Source organism: Eurypyga helias, unplaced genomic scaffold (genome assembly GCF_000690775.1).
Source record: "Eurypyga helias isolate BGI_N326 unplaced genomic scaffold, ASM69077v1 scaffold40622, whole genome shotgun sequence".
Classification (NCBI taxonomy): domain Eukaryota; kingdom Metazoa; phylum Chordata; class Aves; order Eurypygiformes; family Eurypygidae; genus Eurypyga; species Eurypyga helias.
Genome location: NW_010238642.1, coordinates 1 through 16,634, shown reverse-complemented (window position 1 = coordinate 16,634; position 16,634 = coordinate 1). Strand labels below are relative to the sequence as shown.

General features: G+C 41.8%; 2 protein-coding genes across 3 annotated transcripts in view; one reads left to right on the top strand and one right to left on the bottom strand.

Moving 5' to 3' along the window:
* Positions 1-10,811, top strand: part of CCNC (cyclin C) — a 16,498-nt gene extending 5,687 nt beyond the window's left edge. Inside the window, exons 5-11 of one of the 2 annotated variants that reach the window (XM_010147908.1) lie at positions 2,404-2,459; positions 3,953-3,988; positions 5,622-5,713; positions 6,398-6,465; positions 6,730-6,809; positions 8,729-8,847; positions 9,494-10,811. In XM_010147908.1, the coding sequence (XP_010146210.1) occupies positions 2,404-2,459; positions 3,953-3,988; positions 5,622-5,713; positions 6,398-6,465; positions 6,730-6,809; positions 8,729-8,847; positions 9,494-9,548 (506 nt within the window). In that variant the 3' untranslated portion in view covers positions 9,549-10,811. The remainder of the gene's footprint in view (positions 1-2,403; positions 2,460-3,952; positions 3,989-5,621; positions 5,714-6,397; positions 6,466-6,729; positions 6,810-8,728; positions 8,848-9,493) is intronic. The other variant, XM_010147909.1, reaches the window with a different exon arrangement.
* Positions 10,812-14,645: 3,834 nt separating this feature from the next.
* LOC104506828 (thiosulfate sulfurtransferase/rhodanese-like domain-containing protein 3) lies at positions 14,646-16,631 on the bottom strand (the record flags this gene model as incomplete). Its single annotated transcript, XM_010147910.1, has 3 exons — positions 14,646-14,709; positions 16,161-16,320; positions 16,532-16,631. Coding segments are annotated over 3 exons (324 nt in total), but the record flags the coding sequence as incomplete, so codon positions are not given.
* Between the last annotated feature and the right edge of the window lie 3 nt (positions 16,632-16,634).

Here is a 16,634-nt window from a genome sequence, read left to right as displayed (position 1 = left end):
GGTGGTTTGTTTTTAAAAGGTAGCTTTTTTTTTATCAAATCAGAGGGAGGGGCTTGTGTATTAACTGCTGGAAGCCAGTTAAAGCCATCCAGAATAAATAACTTACCTTTCTAAATACGTAAACAAAAGGGTCCTTTCTGTATTAGTTCTGGTTGAAACACATGCCGACCATATAATAAAGTCATAATATCAAACTGTTATGGTTTATAAACAGACTCGAGTAGTAAGTTGAATTCTGAATTACTCAAAGACAGAACTGGAAACTTAGGGCTTTATTTATCTGTTTTATAAAACGTGTGGCTCCATGGAAGTACCTCTTTTCAGAATTTTCAGTAGGCTGCATGTCTTCTAATTTTTTTTTTAATCCTTTTGCCCCCCCATCATAAAATTATTCTTTGCGCATGATATTTATTGCTAAAAATACATGTTATAACCGATATGTTCTGAAATAAATGCAATAAAATCACACTGCAGTTACTTGATTCTCTATCTTTCTCACTTGCCTTATATTTCCCAGTTCCTGTAACTTCCCTTTCATCCATCAAGCTCTTAGAGTGATGGCTTCCCTGACTAAATGCTATAATTTGACCCAGAAGGTCCAGCTGCTCTCAGTAGGCAGTTCCTGGCTGTGCTCTTCAAAATGTAGGTCAGCGCTTTCAAAATCCCTCCTAGCCGTTGAGGGGACAGGTGACTGGCTGCAGCTGCAGCCTCCACATGCAGTAAGCGTATCAGTCCACGGGGCTGGCCGTATGACAGTTCCACCACCAGGAACGAAACGCATCTTCGGTGCCAGTGTGACCAAGACCAGTACTGGATTTAGCAGTAAGAGTTGCTATTTTTACATCAGTAGCATTTCGGATCACAGACCTAAGGGGCAGTTTTGATGCATCACTGAGAAAGATAGATTTTGGTAAATATGCAGTAGCTGATTTTATTTTGGCTTCTAGTCCTGTGCAGCGCTGTTTATGAAAATCCCAAATCACAGAATCCCACAGATTTCCCCCACAGTTCTTCCTTCAGACTTAGCAGGACTGTTCTCTGCATTTCATGGAAGTGGGAACAAAAAGCAATAGGCTTTCTTCTAGCGTTTGTGTCTTTTATTCTACCTGGTCTTCCCTTACCAGAGTTGCTTCAGTAGCACGCAGTGATATTTTTGGAGGCTTTCCTACAAAAGGCAAAGAAAGCTGAGGTCACACAAGTAAAAAAAGCCAGCAAAAAGGGTGACTAACGAACTAGTGGTCGGTTGAAAAGGTTTGTTTGCTTTTGGTTAGGTAGAAACATAAAGTTAGTAACACATGCTTCCTTTGTAAGGAAGGTAATCTCAGACTGGTTTCTGGCAGCCTCTTCAGAAGCTTTTCATTGTTCCCACAGCTCACTAAAAGGACAGCTCCATATGGTTATGTCTGCAGCTTGCTTTGTGGGAAAAAATGTCGTCTTCCCCTATTTTCCCCCTCAAAGCGGTTTTTTTTTTTACTGTGTATCTCTTCAGTTTGCATGTTTCTTGAGAAATCAGTTTTATTCATTTTCCTATTTCTTGAAGTAATTTCCCACCAGTAACCTAGTCTTACTGTCCTACAGCAAATTTTCTAGCGAAGTCCACTGTAGGTCCAAGTGTTGAAGTCTTCAGGCCAGAGGACTGACACTCTCTTCTCATCAAGTGAATGGCATACTGATTTTCTGGAAGTAGTATCAGTTCCTAATATACTGTCTATCCTTAATATAAGGAATATTGTCCACTTCCAGGATGTTAAATGTTTCCTGTTTTCCATGGAGGACAGGGACCTAAAATAGATTTTAAAATATTTTGCTTGTACAAATCTCAAATCCACATCCTCACGTGTACTTACCATAGAACAGTTTGGGTTGGAAGGGACCTTAAAGATCATCTAGTTCCAACCCCCCTGCCATGGGCAGGGACACCTTCCACTAGACCAGGTTGCTCAAAGCCTCGTCCCGCCTGGCCTTGAATACTTCCTACACTGTGGACGTAAAAGATGTCTTGGCTGAGCTCCCTCACCCTGTGCTCCATCTTGCTTTCCTGGGACTTCGTTACATAGTTTAAAATCTTGCGACAGCAGTAGGTAGAAAGCTCTGTGACTGACAACTTGTGGAAAGTTAGCTGCCCATAAGCTAGCTGGTGGTTAACCACAAGAGTTAATAGTGCCCAAAGCAGCAGGAAAGTATTTGGCTGAATAAACTGTGCAAATCTGGGTTTCAGGTGTATTTCTCTTTTCCTTTCAGGATCCTAAATCTTTTATCTTTTCAATATAAACCTTTTGTACTGCAAGCAGTTGTGCTGCCAAATGGATTTGAGGGGCTACGTACAGATGAGTTAAGAGAAAAGGAAAGAAGTAAAAATATTAATTATATCGTTTGTAACATACTGCTTTCTCTTTTTTGCAGTGAAAACTAGGTTTTCGTATGCCTTTCCAAAGGAGTTTCCTTATAGGATGAACCATGTAAGTATGCTGTTTGAAATTCACCTTCAGCAAACAAATCAGCAGGAAGTCTTGTCTTTTAAATTCTGAGAAGGAAATATTTTTATACTCTCATGTCAGGTTGCTCAAAATTAGTTTTGGATAGATTATTGGGAAAGTTACTTTTAAAAGTAATAAACCTTATATAACCTCATTTCCTTAACTGGTTGACAAGAATGCTGATAAAAGAATATGTTCATAAAAGAGATGTAGCTTTTTTGGAACGTTCTTGTTGACAAATACATTGCTCCAGGGAAGGTAAATAGCCCTTGCACCTGGGATGCTTCCAAGCTCGCACACAGGAGCAGTTGGCTTGCTGAAAGCAGTTTTATTTTTGGCTGTAAAATGTAATGGCTTTTGAAAAATAGTTTTTATTTGTTATTTAAAATTTAGATTTACCAGTGCTTTTCGAGAAAGTCACAATGCTGAGAAATTTTGTCATTGTTATTGAAACCAGTTTTGACCTGTGCTGTATTAGTTTGAAAGTTAAGCAGATCTACTTAGTTTTGGATTGACTGTGACAAATACTTTATTGGTTTGCTTTTTACCCAGTCTAGAAAGCCAGCTGATAGGTCAGAATATAAAATATCTAAGACCTTGCAATAAAACTGGACTGCTGTTTTACAGATAAAGGCAAATGGAAATGTATTCGGGAGTACTGCTTTCCTTGAGCAGAAGCAGTCCAGTCTTTTCCTTGATATCCCTAATACGTCCCTGTCTCCATGGAAAATGCGAGCTGATTTAATTGCTACAATTGGACAGAATATTATATATGAAATTAAATCTGAAAGTGCTTTAAAAGGCCATTTGGCATGTTAGTGGTTTGATGAAGAGGCTCTGATTCTACAAAAGGACTTCTCTGTTGCTGTTAAGTGTTTATAGGCTGGGAACAGTTTGCTGCTGCCAGGTGTTGAAACAAACCATACAAATACAGCTAATTGAGCAGTCTTCCATAGGAAACGTGATCAAAAACGTTTAATTCTATGAAATACGTTGTTGTTATGACTGGAGGTGTTACAATGGTGGTAAGGCAATGGCTGATAATAGTTTGATTTTTGTTTGGTTTTGTGGTTTCAGATGAAATGCATTTAGGACTGTTGGAAATATGCATTGAGAATTCCTGTGCATTCATAGAGTCATAGAATCACAGAATGGTCTGGGTTGGAAGCGACCTTAAAGACCATCCAGTTCCAACCCCCCTGCCATGGGCAGGGACACCTTCCACTAGACCAGGTTGCTCAAAGCCACATCCAGCCTGGCCTTGAACACTTCCAGGGATGGGGCATCCACAGCTTCTCTCGGCAACCTGTTCCAGTGCCTCACCACCCTCTCCAGGAAGAACTTCTTCCTGACCTCTAATCTGAACCTCCCCACTTTCAATTTAAAGCCATTCATGATGTTTAACAGGATGCCAGTTACTCGTTCTGCTGTCTGAAACAGGCTGCTCTTTAACTGTGATTTTTATTTCTTTGCAGATATTAGAATGTGAATTCTATCTCTTAGAATTAATGGTAAGTGGGTTTTTTTGGTGGTTTGCTTTTTTTTAACCTGTTGCCTCAGTTTGCTTGTTACTGATGAAGACTATTTTGAATTTTGTGCTATGAAACAGGCATTACGCTGTCTTTTTTTCCCCCGCTCCAATGTTAGAATGGTGTCCCTGCAGGTCTGACGTTTACGTTTTTCAGCAGAATGCAGCAATTACTGTGCTGTCATCTAGGCTGAGTGAGGGCATTCCCACCTCCTTGTGTGGAAGCTGGATTTCTCAACAGGAGGAGGGCTGATTGAGGGAGCGGTGAGGACAGGAGGAGCGTGTGCGGTTCTGCATCCCAGTGGTTAGAGCACTGGTGGGGAAGGGTAGAGCCGAAGTTCTGTTTCTGGGAGCGCAACCTGGCGTTTTCTTCCAGGTACTTTCAAAGAGAGGAGCTGTACCTGCTTTTTGTAAGGGCTGCTGTCCCATTGCTGTGTTCTGCAGGGTGGCTGAAAGGGTGCATCCCAGGCTTCTTGGGTAGCTTAGGTGAAATAGTGCCTAATTTCTGCATGTTGGCTGGACCTGGATGGGTGAGGCACCACGCTCACTGTGCTCGAGTAGTTCTGCTCAAGTGCAGAGAAGAGGAGAGAGGAGCCTGGTGAGTTAGGCAGCAACTGGGAAAGGATATGTTTTGGGAACAGGACACAGAGGAGGGTCAGATCACAGTTTTTGTTTGTGCCTACGGTTGTTATAACCCCTTTTTAGATTTAGTCCTTGACACCTCTGCTGTTCATAGCAGTAACTCCTTGAATTTCATGTACAGGAATCCTAGGATCACAGAACAGTTTGGGTTGGAAGGGACCTTAAAGCCCATCTAGTTCCAACCTCCCTGCCATGGGCAGGGACACCTTCCACTAGACCAGGTTGCTCAAAGCCTCATCCAGCCTGGCCTTGAACACTTCCAGGGATGGGGCATCCACAGCTTCTCTGGGCAACCTGTTCCAGTGCCTCACCACCCTCTCTGGGAAGAACTTCTCCATGGGAGTTTTAGCCCATGTAACTGCATTTACAAGAAGTTACATTTTGGGGATTAACTTACTTTTCCAGAGTGCTATACAGTATGTAAGGATGTGTAATAACTGGGTGTACTTCAGTGTTCAGCACATGTAACTTAATGCGGCTTTTCCCTATAGTATCCATGCAGTTGACTGCTTTCAGGGAGAGGGTTATTCCTTCCTCTTTACACCAACCTGGGCCCGAAAAGAGGGGTTTTAAGAGCAGTAGATTTTAAAAAATTTTCTTTTTTCCTTTCTTTCCAAACCAGTGTCAATTATTTTGGCACGCTTTCCATGTATGGTATTTAGTGACAGACTGTTTTCTGGCAGTGTTCTGTATTTCCAAGTGGGAATTACGGGTTTGTAAGCAAATGAGGTTTCAGTGTGCTGCAGATGTGGCTTGCTCTGTCTCTTAGGGGAAGGACATGGACAGACTGGCAACCATGCTGTGTAATGGTATTCTAGAGAGAGCACTGCCCTCGTTAGAGCAGGGTTAGGTGTTAGAATGCTACTGGAAAAAAAAAAATCAGTAATTGACTCGTAAACCAAATGTTTTTAATACGAACTGACAACACATTCTGCATTGTAACTTAACTTTTATCCTGTTGACGTTATTCCTAGGACTGCTGTTTGATAGTGTATCATCCTTATAGACCTTTGCTCCAATATGTGCAAGATATGGGCCAAGAAGACATGCTGCTACCTCTCGCATGGTAATGAAGACAGTGATTAATTAATGCCTCCTTTTAGCCAGGAAGCGAGTGTTTAACGGTTAGGCTTCCAAGGCGGTTAAGCAAAATCAGGCTTGGGCATATCTGAATAGAAAGGGTGCCCTAGTTAACCTGTGCAGGTGTACGTCCCTGACTTTGCTTATTCTGCAGTGATTTTACTTCACAGTGGTCTAGTTTTTGTTTCTAGGTTGGCTTTAATAGCACAGGTTTTGACAGCACTGAATGGTGACTATGAGCAGAGGTAATCTTTTTCTATCACTGGCTTTCTGTTTATCTTGTCCTAGGAGGTAGAAGCAGTATATCAGGTTTTTTGGCTTGTTAGCAGAACTCTTGAACTGTGCTTCAAATACAGAAAGACAGTAAAAATACTGCTTTTATGCTGGCCCTTACTTATTTGTGAAACAGGATTTTACGGTACGTGTCAACGCCCTCTGTAGAAAGACGTTTATGGTACTATAATAGTGCTTTCAAATAAACTTCTGCTGTGACTGCAAGGGGAAAAACAAAAGGCTTTAAGAGATTTTTTACAAGGGAAGAGATGTCTTCCCTTGCTCTTTTGCCCTGCAGCCTCACTGCTTCTACCTTCTGGGAAACTGACAGTAATTTTTAAAGTCATGCAGTCTAAAGGTGAATAGGATGATACTTACCAGTTGTTTTTTTGCACAGGAGGATAGTGAATGACACCTATAGAACTGATCTTTGTCTGCTGTACCCTCCTTTCATGATAGCTCTAGGTAAGTAACACAAGTAGAGTCTCCTGTCGTTTAAATGACGTGTTCTGTGCGCTGTCCCATCGCAAGCATCCCTGAGCATGTCCTCATAAGGTGCTTCAGTTTGCATTTCGTGCAGTGCTGACAGTGTAGGCCTGCAACTTGGAAATCTTGAAGAAAAACCAGATATAGTCCAGAGAAAACTTGGGATTATAGTGTTTATAAACAAGAGAATGTTTCTGACTGTATCAAGAGTGGATCTTTGTTCAGTCTCCATGATCTTTGCAGCTTGCCTACACGTGGCCTGTGTTGTCCAGCAGAAGGATGCAAGGCAATGGTTTGCTGAGCTGTCCGTTGATATGGAAAAGGTACTCTGTGTTTCATTCCTGTCACCTCTTATGAACTGGCCAGAAATGGTGGTCGTGGTTATAAGGCTGCTGTCCCGGTACCGATCTGAACTTCATTCCATGATCCTGTGTTAGGTGCTGCTGGAATTAGGTTAATCTCTCCGGGAGGGAGATGTCAGGTCATTGGGTTATCACCCTGCTCCGAAAGCCCAGACAGACCATTATGTAAAGGCAAAGCATCGCTGGTGGTGCTGTTTTTCAGGTGGAAATATAAAACCAATATCCTTTGCGTTTTTTGACAGAAAAAGAATTCCCAGTGGTTTCTGTCATTCAAGATGGCCAGCATGAGTTTGACTTTTAAACGCTAGTGCGTGTGACTTTCTGATTTGCCTTTCAGCATCACGCCTACATGCTGCTCTCACCCTCTGTCTGTAAATGTAGTGTAGCAGAGCCTCAGACATTCTTGACGCTTTCAGGATGGCCAGGACTGTGACTTCAGTCAGTATTGAAAATTGGGGTGCCAAGGTTGAGTTCCCTGCTCCTGCAAATTCTGTGTCAAATAATCTCTTTCATAAATTTACCAGGTTCCAAGGTGTAGTTGTGGAAATAGCAATATTGTTCTTCATCTTCATCAGTTCCCTTTACTTTTTAGGTAGACTTCTTTAACCTTTGTTTAGCTCCAGCAAACAAGCCAGACTAGCACTCGTGGTCCTTTCCACACCATTTCACTCTGCACATAGTTTTTCTGTCTATCTTTTTTTTGAAACTGAATGTCTGGAATTAAATGGCATATTATGGATGAGACATAGCACAGCCCTCTATGCCCTCGGTAGTGTCCTTTATCCCACTGATGGTATCTTGGCATTGTATTCGCATTCCAGGATTTGTCTTCAGATGTAAGCGCAGTGTGGGCGCTACGCTGCAGCGAGCTCTGTGAACTGTGCTGTCATGCATGTAAAAGCAGGGTAGTAATAAGTTGGCAGCAGAGGAGAACCAACCTTAATTTGACAGATAAGGTTACTATAAGCTTGATACTGAACGCATATGAATATTTACATGTCTGGGTTCTCATGCCAGTCATACAATCTAAGCTTGGGGTTTTTTTTACATTAACACCATGGACCTCTTAGCCAACTGTGAATTTATTTCAAGGATATATATTGTTCTAGCACCTAATCAAAGTCGATGTATTGGAGAAAGAAGTCTTACTAATTTACAGAATGATGAAACAAATTACGAACCAAACGGTATCCACCTTTTATATAGAATATTGCACGACGAATTTAATAGGAAATTAAGGTTGTTGAGGTGTAGTAGATAGAAAATGTCCAAACTGGTAGAGAATACTTCTGCTTCCAGAAGTGGAATATGGAAGTTCAGCATTATCAGTATATAATAATAATGAGAATGTAAGAAGCAGTATGTAGACATTCCTTGGCTCTTTATTTCTTGGAAGGAAAGAATTCAGACCAATGTTCTGTGGTTTTGGGCTTCTTTTTTTTCCCTGCAGTGCATCCCTGCTGTGTACAGAACACTGATAATCATCAGTTACTGCATTGGTAATCCAGGGCCATCTAAGTGCTGTCATGCTGCCAGGTGTCTGTATTTCCCCAGCAGCACAGTTACAAGCTGTGGCAGTAGCTGCAGATGAATAAACTAAAATCTATTTAGCTTGCAGGGGAGAACTGGTGTATACAGTTCAATGGGAGGAAAAGTATTCTGTTCAGGTTTCCATTCACAATTAAATAAAACCCCTAATTATAGAAATGGTAGATTGCCAGATGAGATTAAATGTGAGACCGCTCTGTGTATAATATGAAAATCGTGCTGCTTAATTTTAGTTCTGGACACGTTTAATTAATTACACACTTAAACTGGTTGATGAGAGAGATAAAATCACTATTGTGTCTGACCTCAGCATCTCTTCTCTTTCTCATCAGATTTTAGAAATAATCAGGGTTATTCTGAAGCTGTACGAGCAGTGGAAGAACTTTGACGAGAGGAAAGAGATGGCTACTATTCTTAGTAAAATGCCTAAACCAAAACCACCTCCCAACAGGTACTGTACTTCCTTAATACACCTTTCATCTGGAGAAACTGGACTCTGCTGACAAGTAAACTGTTTGAGGTATAGGGTATGTTTTTGCAGTGCAGACCTTTCTGTTACGAACAGCCAGGCTGATTGTCCAGGAGCTGGTGAGAAGCAGAACGTTCATTGTTCTACGGAGAGCGTTAAGGTGATTAGCAGGTGATCGATACAGCTTAGCAAATGTAAGGAACCCTGGGGCGAGGCTCTGTGGCTGGGCCAGATTCCTTGGAACTGGGCCTGCCTGATGTCGCCTTAAATTCCTGTGATTCAATGTCACTGGGAATCTGCACACGCGGAGTCCTGTGGGCATGCTTAGGTAAGGTGAACTCGGAGGTGTTGACTGCAGAGGTGGATTCAGCAGGCGGCTGCAGGGGGATGTACTGAAGCGATCGACCAGAGAAATACGCCCAAGTTAGTTATGCCTGCAGAGTACGGCCTCTGCGCTGCTTAGGAAACTGAGCAGAATGTCTTGTATTTGTCTTTATGTTAAAGTACGTTCCTTCAAAAGGTTTTTAATACTTTCAGAGCACCATATTTTTAATTAATTTTAAAAAAAGGTAATATGATGCTTCTTTTTGAAGACATACATGTGTGTTTCTTCTTTCCTTCCAAACAGTGAAGGAGAGCAGGGTCCAAACGGCAGCCAGAACTCTAGTTACAGCCAATCTTAAGACATTCCAAAGAACTTCTTTATGGACCACTTGGACTCAAGACACCCTTGGATCTTTCCTGTGTTCATGAAATGGACAGAAGGTTGTAGTAACATCTCCGACGAAGAACTTGAAGAATAAATAGCTTGCTTGTGTCAAGCATTTTAAAAGCTTTTTCTCTAAAACTGCATAATTTTCTCTGACGCTGGAGCAAGATTTTTTTTTCAGTTTAAGGAATCAAACGTTAAACGAAGCTGCAAAAGATTTAACACTATCTGCTCAAAACAAGTAGTTCGTTATTGGGTTTGTTTGCTTTGAGAAAATTGTAACTTGCCATTGAAGTGAACCATTTTTCAAGCGACAGTAACCTGAAGCCTGAGTGTAACTGTATTAATGACTTGTGTTGTCTTCATCTTATTTGTGACTGAAGGAAGATAGTGCACTGTGCGTTGTCTGCTCATTACCTTGAGTTTTGTTGGGGTTTTTTTTTCTTCTTTTAAAAATAAACATGGATTCTGTACCAAGTAACACAGCAATCCTTCAGAAACAAAAGCCTAGAAGAACCTGCAAAGGATATCGTTACAGTTTTATTGAAAGCTGCAGGAAAGAAATTAAGTTCCTTTTTTGGATTAGAAAAACGCTGTTTTACTCAGTAGACGTACTTGGGACGTTTTTGCCATGAAGTGTAGTAGCCCAGCTTACCAGAGAAGTGCAATATGTATAGTGATTCTGCAGTTTTCTTAAACATTTCAAGTATCAGGAATTAAAAAAAAAAACAAACACCAACCTCCTATGATTTCTTTTTTGCAAGTAAACGTACTGTATAGTACAATCAGAATATTTCACAATCAAGTAAAAATCTGGATATGATTGCTATTTTTTATGGTGGATTTTTTTTTGTACTAAAGATATACACTGTTGGTCTGCCTTCACTGTTGGTGTGAATTCGTGTGGTTCATTAGAGAGTTTATTTAAGAGGATCAAGCTTTTGGTGAGTTTCGTACTGGCTAATTTTAATTGTGATGTTGGGAGCAACTCTATAGAATAACTGAAATGGGATTCCGTGGTTAATTATGTGCTGGAGAAAATGAGGTTCCTTCGAAAAGAAGGCCACATCCTGTGTTCCTCACTCAGGCAGGTATCCCACTGAAGTCAGGAATTGGCCTAAATCGCATTTATTGATTTTTAGATAACTTTGTACCTAATGAAGTTCTGTACAACTTCATTTTGAATGATAATGCCGACTTCCCCAAGTACAATTTGAATGATAAATAAAGTGAAGTAATATTGTCGTCCTTTTTTTTTTTTTTCTGAATCAACACATTTTGCTGCTCCGAAATACTGGAGGGAAATTTACTCAGTAAAATTCCCTTGGGGAAACCCTTGCTCTATGATGCGTCTTGGTTCAAAAACTCACCACTTAAAAGAACCTTGTTTTTGCAAATACCTGTCTTTGTAATTGGCTGGTCATTCCCTGAAACACAATGGAAGTGTGTTCGTGTGTGTAGCCCACTAGGCTACTAGCATTTATTTCTGTTTGGATTATTTTCGTAAAGCGTTAGGTAAACAAGCCCAAACCACTTTGGTGAGATAGGAGACATTTTAGTCTTTGCTACTTTTGTTGCCATTTGATCCATCCCTTTTACAGACAGCTGATTGATGGAGTGGAATTTGGCTGTTTGCCTTTGTTTCTTGAAGTCTAAAACGTGCTATTTGTAACGTGGACTTGGGGAGTAGAAATAAATCAATGCAACTTGACCACTGTGTGGAGTTCTTAAACGGGAACTGTTCTTTAGGTAAACACATTAGTCTTCTCACGCATCATCTGCTAAGAAAGCTAATGTTTTGGAATCAGGGATTTCACACTAATAATGAAGAATTCTGGCTGGAGTGGTTGTTTTCTTGCTGCTCAAGGGCCTTTGCAGACTTTGCTTCATACCTACATTACCTATGTGACCTACACTTCTTGATGGTAAATAGAAGTATCTTAAGTAATTTCTTTTGTGGGGGGATGAGGGAAATTTAACCAGCTTTGAAGCCAGTGTAAATAGTGAAAGGCAATGAAGTGCAGTGAAAGGAACTGGACGCAGTGGTGACAGTTACAAGAAGATGTATATTGGAACAGCAGGTTATGGAACATACCGTGAATCCAACAGCTGTGCTACCAAACAGACAGGGAAAAAAGTCACCTTTACTGTGCTTCATTCCAAAGGAGAGAAAGGCACAAGAATGAGATGTATCATCAAAAAAGAGGTAGCTGAAAGTCTTAAGAGTATATGGTTGCAGGTGACAGTCAAAGCAAGCACAGACTATCTATGCCAGAAAGATTTAAGGAAAAATCTAAAAGGAGGCAAACTAAACGGATCAGACAAGTTGTTTAACTCAAAAAGCAGCATTTGAAAAGCAAGTTCTGTCCTCACAAGGAAGATGGAGGAAGATACAGAGAGGTTTGTCAACTTAGACAAGCTACACGTAGTCTGAGAAACACCTTGCAAGAAACTACCAAGACATACAATGAACATAAGAGGTATACAGTGGCTTTCCTATTTAAAACAAACAAACAAACAAACCCCCGATAAATCTTCAGCTCAAAAGACAGCAGAGGTCTAGAAAAATGAGTGGTGCGAAGACCGATGAGGTGACAGCTGTTCATCACTTTGGACAGAAGAAGCGGGAGCATCCGACGAAAACAGTACATGGCAAGTTGAAAAGCACAGAGGGCAAGGGGACTTCTCAATGCATTGTTAACTCAGCACAGCCTGCTGGGAGTTTGTGTGTAAAAGTACAGATACCCAAGCACAGCAAGGCCTGCAAAGCCTGAAGGTACTATCAGAGCATTCCAAGTTTCAAATAGGAGTAATCTGGGGATTGTACCACTACACGATGATCTGGTTTTATGCTGTTCCTCAGATGATTACTACGGGTTACTGCCAGACAGACAGTAATGGGCTAGACAGATCTTGGTGTGACCCAATACAACTGTTACTCATTTTTTGTGATTACGTAGTTGTAGATGTTCCCAACAAACTTTAATGTAGCTGCAAAAGGAACCATTGGCCACTTGTGACTAGATCACGACTAAGTTCAGTTGATCAGATCTCCTTGCTTTGTTTGTCTGTATACTTAAGTTTGGTGGCTTGGTCAGTACAGCTGAGATTGCTTAGTTACACTTTTAGCCAAATATTTGCAGTATGTCTCAAATTTTGTGTACAATCTGACCCCAGTGATCAGGACCAGAAGGCGTCGTTCATCCTGGTGAGGCCTGGCACAGCACAGCCAGCAGTGGGCTCCAGGTGCCCACAGCACTGTGAAACTGAGAGTCTAAGAGTCTAGGTCACGTTAAACAGGCAAGATTAATAGATCAGAGGATTTGGCTAAATACAACAAAACTGTTGGCATCTGTTACTCCTCCCGATCCAGTCTGGAAAAGACCTTTCAAGAGTAAGATAGTGACAACTGCCGAGTAATTGACCACATCAAGGTAACACCCGTACTCATTCTGGTGTTTTAATGGCCTCTTACAACCGTTAATTGATCAGTTAAACTAAACCAGTATTTTGGAAATGAGTCTAAATTACAGTTCCTAAGTTGTCTGGGTTTTTTTTAATGGGTCAGAAATAAAGTGGAGCAATAAAACTGCTAAAATTCAATGACACTGAAGAAAAATGCACTCATTGGTCACTATGACAGCACACTACAGGTCTCATTATTAGCCAAGAGAAGGGAAGAGAAGCCCCTGTGAGACACACGGTCAGGGCAGCGCAGCTAACGCAGCAGGCTGCGCCAACTACAGAAGCTCTCTAGAACCAAACAACTGCAGAGGGACTGCAGGACTTTTACTAGAAATAAAATTCTGATAAGTTCAGTTAGTTTTTCTCTCTGTTCTCCGAACTGGAGAGGGTGTGTTTTCAGGTCCCCTTCTCACACCATGCTCTCAGAACAGCACTGGTAAGTGCACAGCGCCTGCGATATTGGTTAGAGCAGAGCCAGAAATTTGGATTCCTTCTTCCAGATACCCTGCAGAGTCCTGAACTTCTGTGCCAGGACTTGAATTTTCCAGAGGGCAAAGCAATTCACCTTTGCCAGTTCCCCTGAGCTGCCAACAGCATTAAACAAACCAACCAACCCCCTTTCAATTATGATTTTGCAGATTCATAGGTGGGGATGGGATGGGTTGGTTTGGTTTTTTTTAAAGCTTAAGCCATGCAAATTGAAGTACATAAAAGAGGGGAGTTTACTGACTTCCTTGGTCACCTCAAATTTTCCAGGCTAAAACGATTACATCTCTGTAGTAATAACTTGAGATACAGGCAAGTTCTGACTTGATACCGAGCTGCTGAGGGAACAGAACTTGTTAACTGAATGCTGTAGGATTTGTTGTGCTCACAAGCAGATCTGTATATAAAAATGGATATAGTTTTAAAATAAGGTATCACACAACATTTTGAACAGGGAATATTCTAGCATCAGGTCAGTTTCCTGTTATATTTTCTGAGCAGTAGTGAAGTTTTGGCCTTAGGATCACATAGTACAAACCTAAAAATTTGTACTTGTATTCTTTCACAGCAGCTATTTTAAAACTCCAGCTGCACATGAGGTGTAGTAAATCTGTGCTGAGGGCAGTTACCCCAATTCCATTAGAGTATCTGCAGTTTAACTGTTCTAAACAAACTACCCCACGCAGTTATTTGGGGAAGGATAATTTTATTTGTCCAATCATCATTAGTTTAAGCAGCCGTAAACTACATCATACAAAAATGTATGTATGACGTACATTCATTTTAAGTTTGAGCTTTAAGGTCCCTTCCAACCCAAACCATTCTGATTCTAAAAATCTTAGTAAACATACTAAGTGCCTAGGTTGTCTTCACATGCCTTCACCAAAAAACACAGCCCAGAGTACAGGCTGAACAAATGTGATGTCCTCTGTTCTGCCACCATCTTTAGATACAACTGAAAGCAAGCAGTGCCGTGCGTGGCTACTGGAAGGTGAATGTCCAGTCACACAAGAAAAACGGGAGTGGGCTGTACTCTGTAAATGGAATGCACGTAGTTTGAATGATAAAGCCTACAAACCATCCTGAAGCCTTGATGGGGAAAAGGCTGGGGTAGTCATCTTCATTTTTTCTCTGCAGGTTCATGTTTTACCCAGTCCTCAAAGCCACCAGCATACTGCTGAACTCTGAAAATACACAACAGATACAATGTTAAGAAGGGCTCTTCTTGGAAAAGGTGTCTGAGAAGACATGGCAAAAAAACCCCAAACAAACAAAGAAAAAAACCCATACAGAAATTCTCTGCAATCAAATGCACTTGTACTTAGCTTCAATGAGCCAGATTGACATCCCTTGTACTCTAATACTGCCCGCTTCCATGCAGAGTGTTCTCTAACTCCTTTCTTCCAAAAGCTGGAGAAGAAACACCAAGCAAGCAGTAGTGGATGGATCAAAAAATCGTATGCTGCCTTTTTTTTTTTTAAAAAAAACCAACAGACTCAACTGCAGTGGGAGATTTGTTATTACATCTAATGCTTCAGATGTCATCAAATAAACGGAGCACGCTGATCTTTACTTCCTTGCAAACCTACATGCTCTATAGATCTGACATAAGCCTGCGCAGAACTAGCCCCTGGAAAACAAAAACCCACCACGCAAAACAATACGGACTCCTTCAATTAGGCAGCATGAAAAAAAGGTGATGGAGGATGTTTTGCACTTACTGGAAGAACATATTTATAAAACAAGAACGTGGTTCCATACTTCGGAATAGAATTAGCAGGGATACTCCTGTTCATGAACGGCAGTTCAGCGAAAACATAAGCCAACAACCAACGTTTAATATGCTATCTGCAGTCTTCAAGCCAGCGAGGCACCTTCTGGCACACGTGTGACAAGTCTGCCAACCAAACACTGCTTTTGCTTTCACTCCATCGACGTCACTGCCCTTCTAGCTATTGCCTGCACTGCTCTACTCCTGGCAAACAATCCAACGCTTTACTGAAAGCAAAGGCATACTTTGTCCAGAGTGAACCGTACAGGTAGAACTGCAATTTAACCAAGGGTGTGGTTTCATAAGCTGTTTCATCTAAGATTGTACTTCTACCAAGAGAGCAGTTCTCCACCTTTCCAAGCATCCTACGTCTCAGGACTAGTGCTCAGGAAGCTGTATAAGGAAGCAATGTCTTGCTGAAAGACCTCTAAGAGGCAGAAAGACTCATCAGTGGCAGCACAGTCCAGCAGCAGATTGTGTCACCTGCAGCACACGAGCAGAACTGGAGAAGGGCTGTTTCACATGCGATCATAGAATCACAGAATGGTTTGGGTTGGAAGGGACCTTAAAGACCACCTAGTTCCAACCCCCCTGCCATGGGCAGGGCCACCTTCCACTAGACCAGGGTGCTGAAAGCCTGGCCTTGAACATTTCCTGGGATGGGGCATCCACTTCGCTGGAACACCCAACAGTGTCTTTCAAGGTTCAGTGGAGGTAAGAGGATGTTATCTGACTCAATTTATCAGTCGTTTTGTTCATATTCCACATTTAAATTGTTACCCTTTGCCCACAGGCATCTGAGTACGAGCTCAGCTTCACGGGAGGAGGCCGCATCAATCCCATCCTTACAGCCACAAGCCATACCTGCTGAAACCCAGGGACGTGGCAAAACCGAGCGCTTGTTTACTTCTTGTTCCTGCCAAACAGGAGAAAACCACAGGGTCGGCCTTGGATGGCATCTTTTGATTGTACTGCTCCTTGAACTCTGTCGGGTCCATTTGTAGAGCTTCCACTAATTCACCCACTGGGAAATACAGGAAAAAAGTGAGTCTCATTTATTCTCCATCCACAGGCTTACACTGTAAGGCTTCCAATCCCTCTGGAGGGAAGTTTAGCCTCACAACACACAAGCAGCTGTCTAGCAGAGCTGCTCTTCGCTCAGTCATGGCCACTTGTCCGCAGACTTGACCATGAGGCGAAGGGCCTCTTCCTAGCGCTGCCGGTAACTTACTTACAGGGTATGTTGATGGACGCTGGGATCTTTCCGAACCTCTCGATCTCCCACCTCTCCCGCACGTCTATGTGGAGGACGTTGGCCTTCTTCAACTCTTTGAGCTC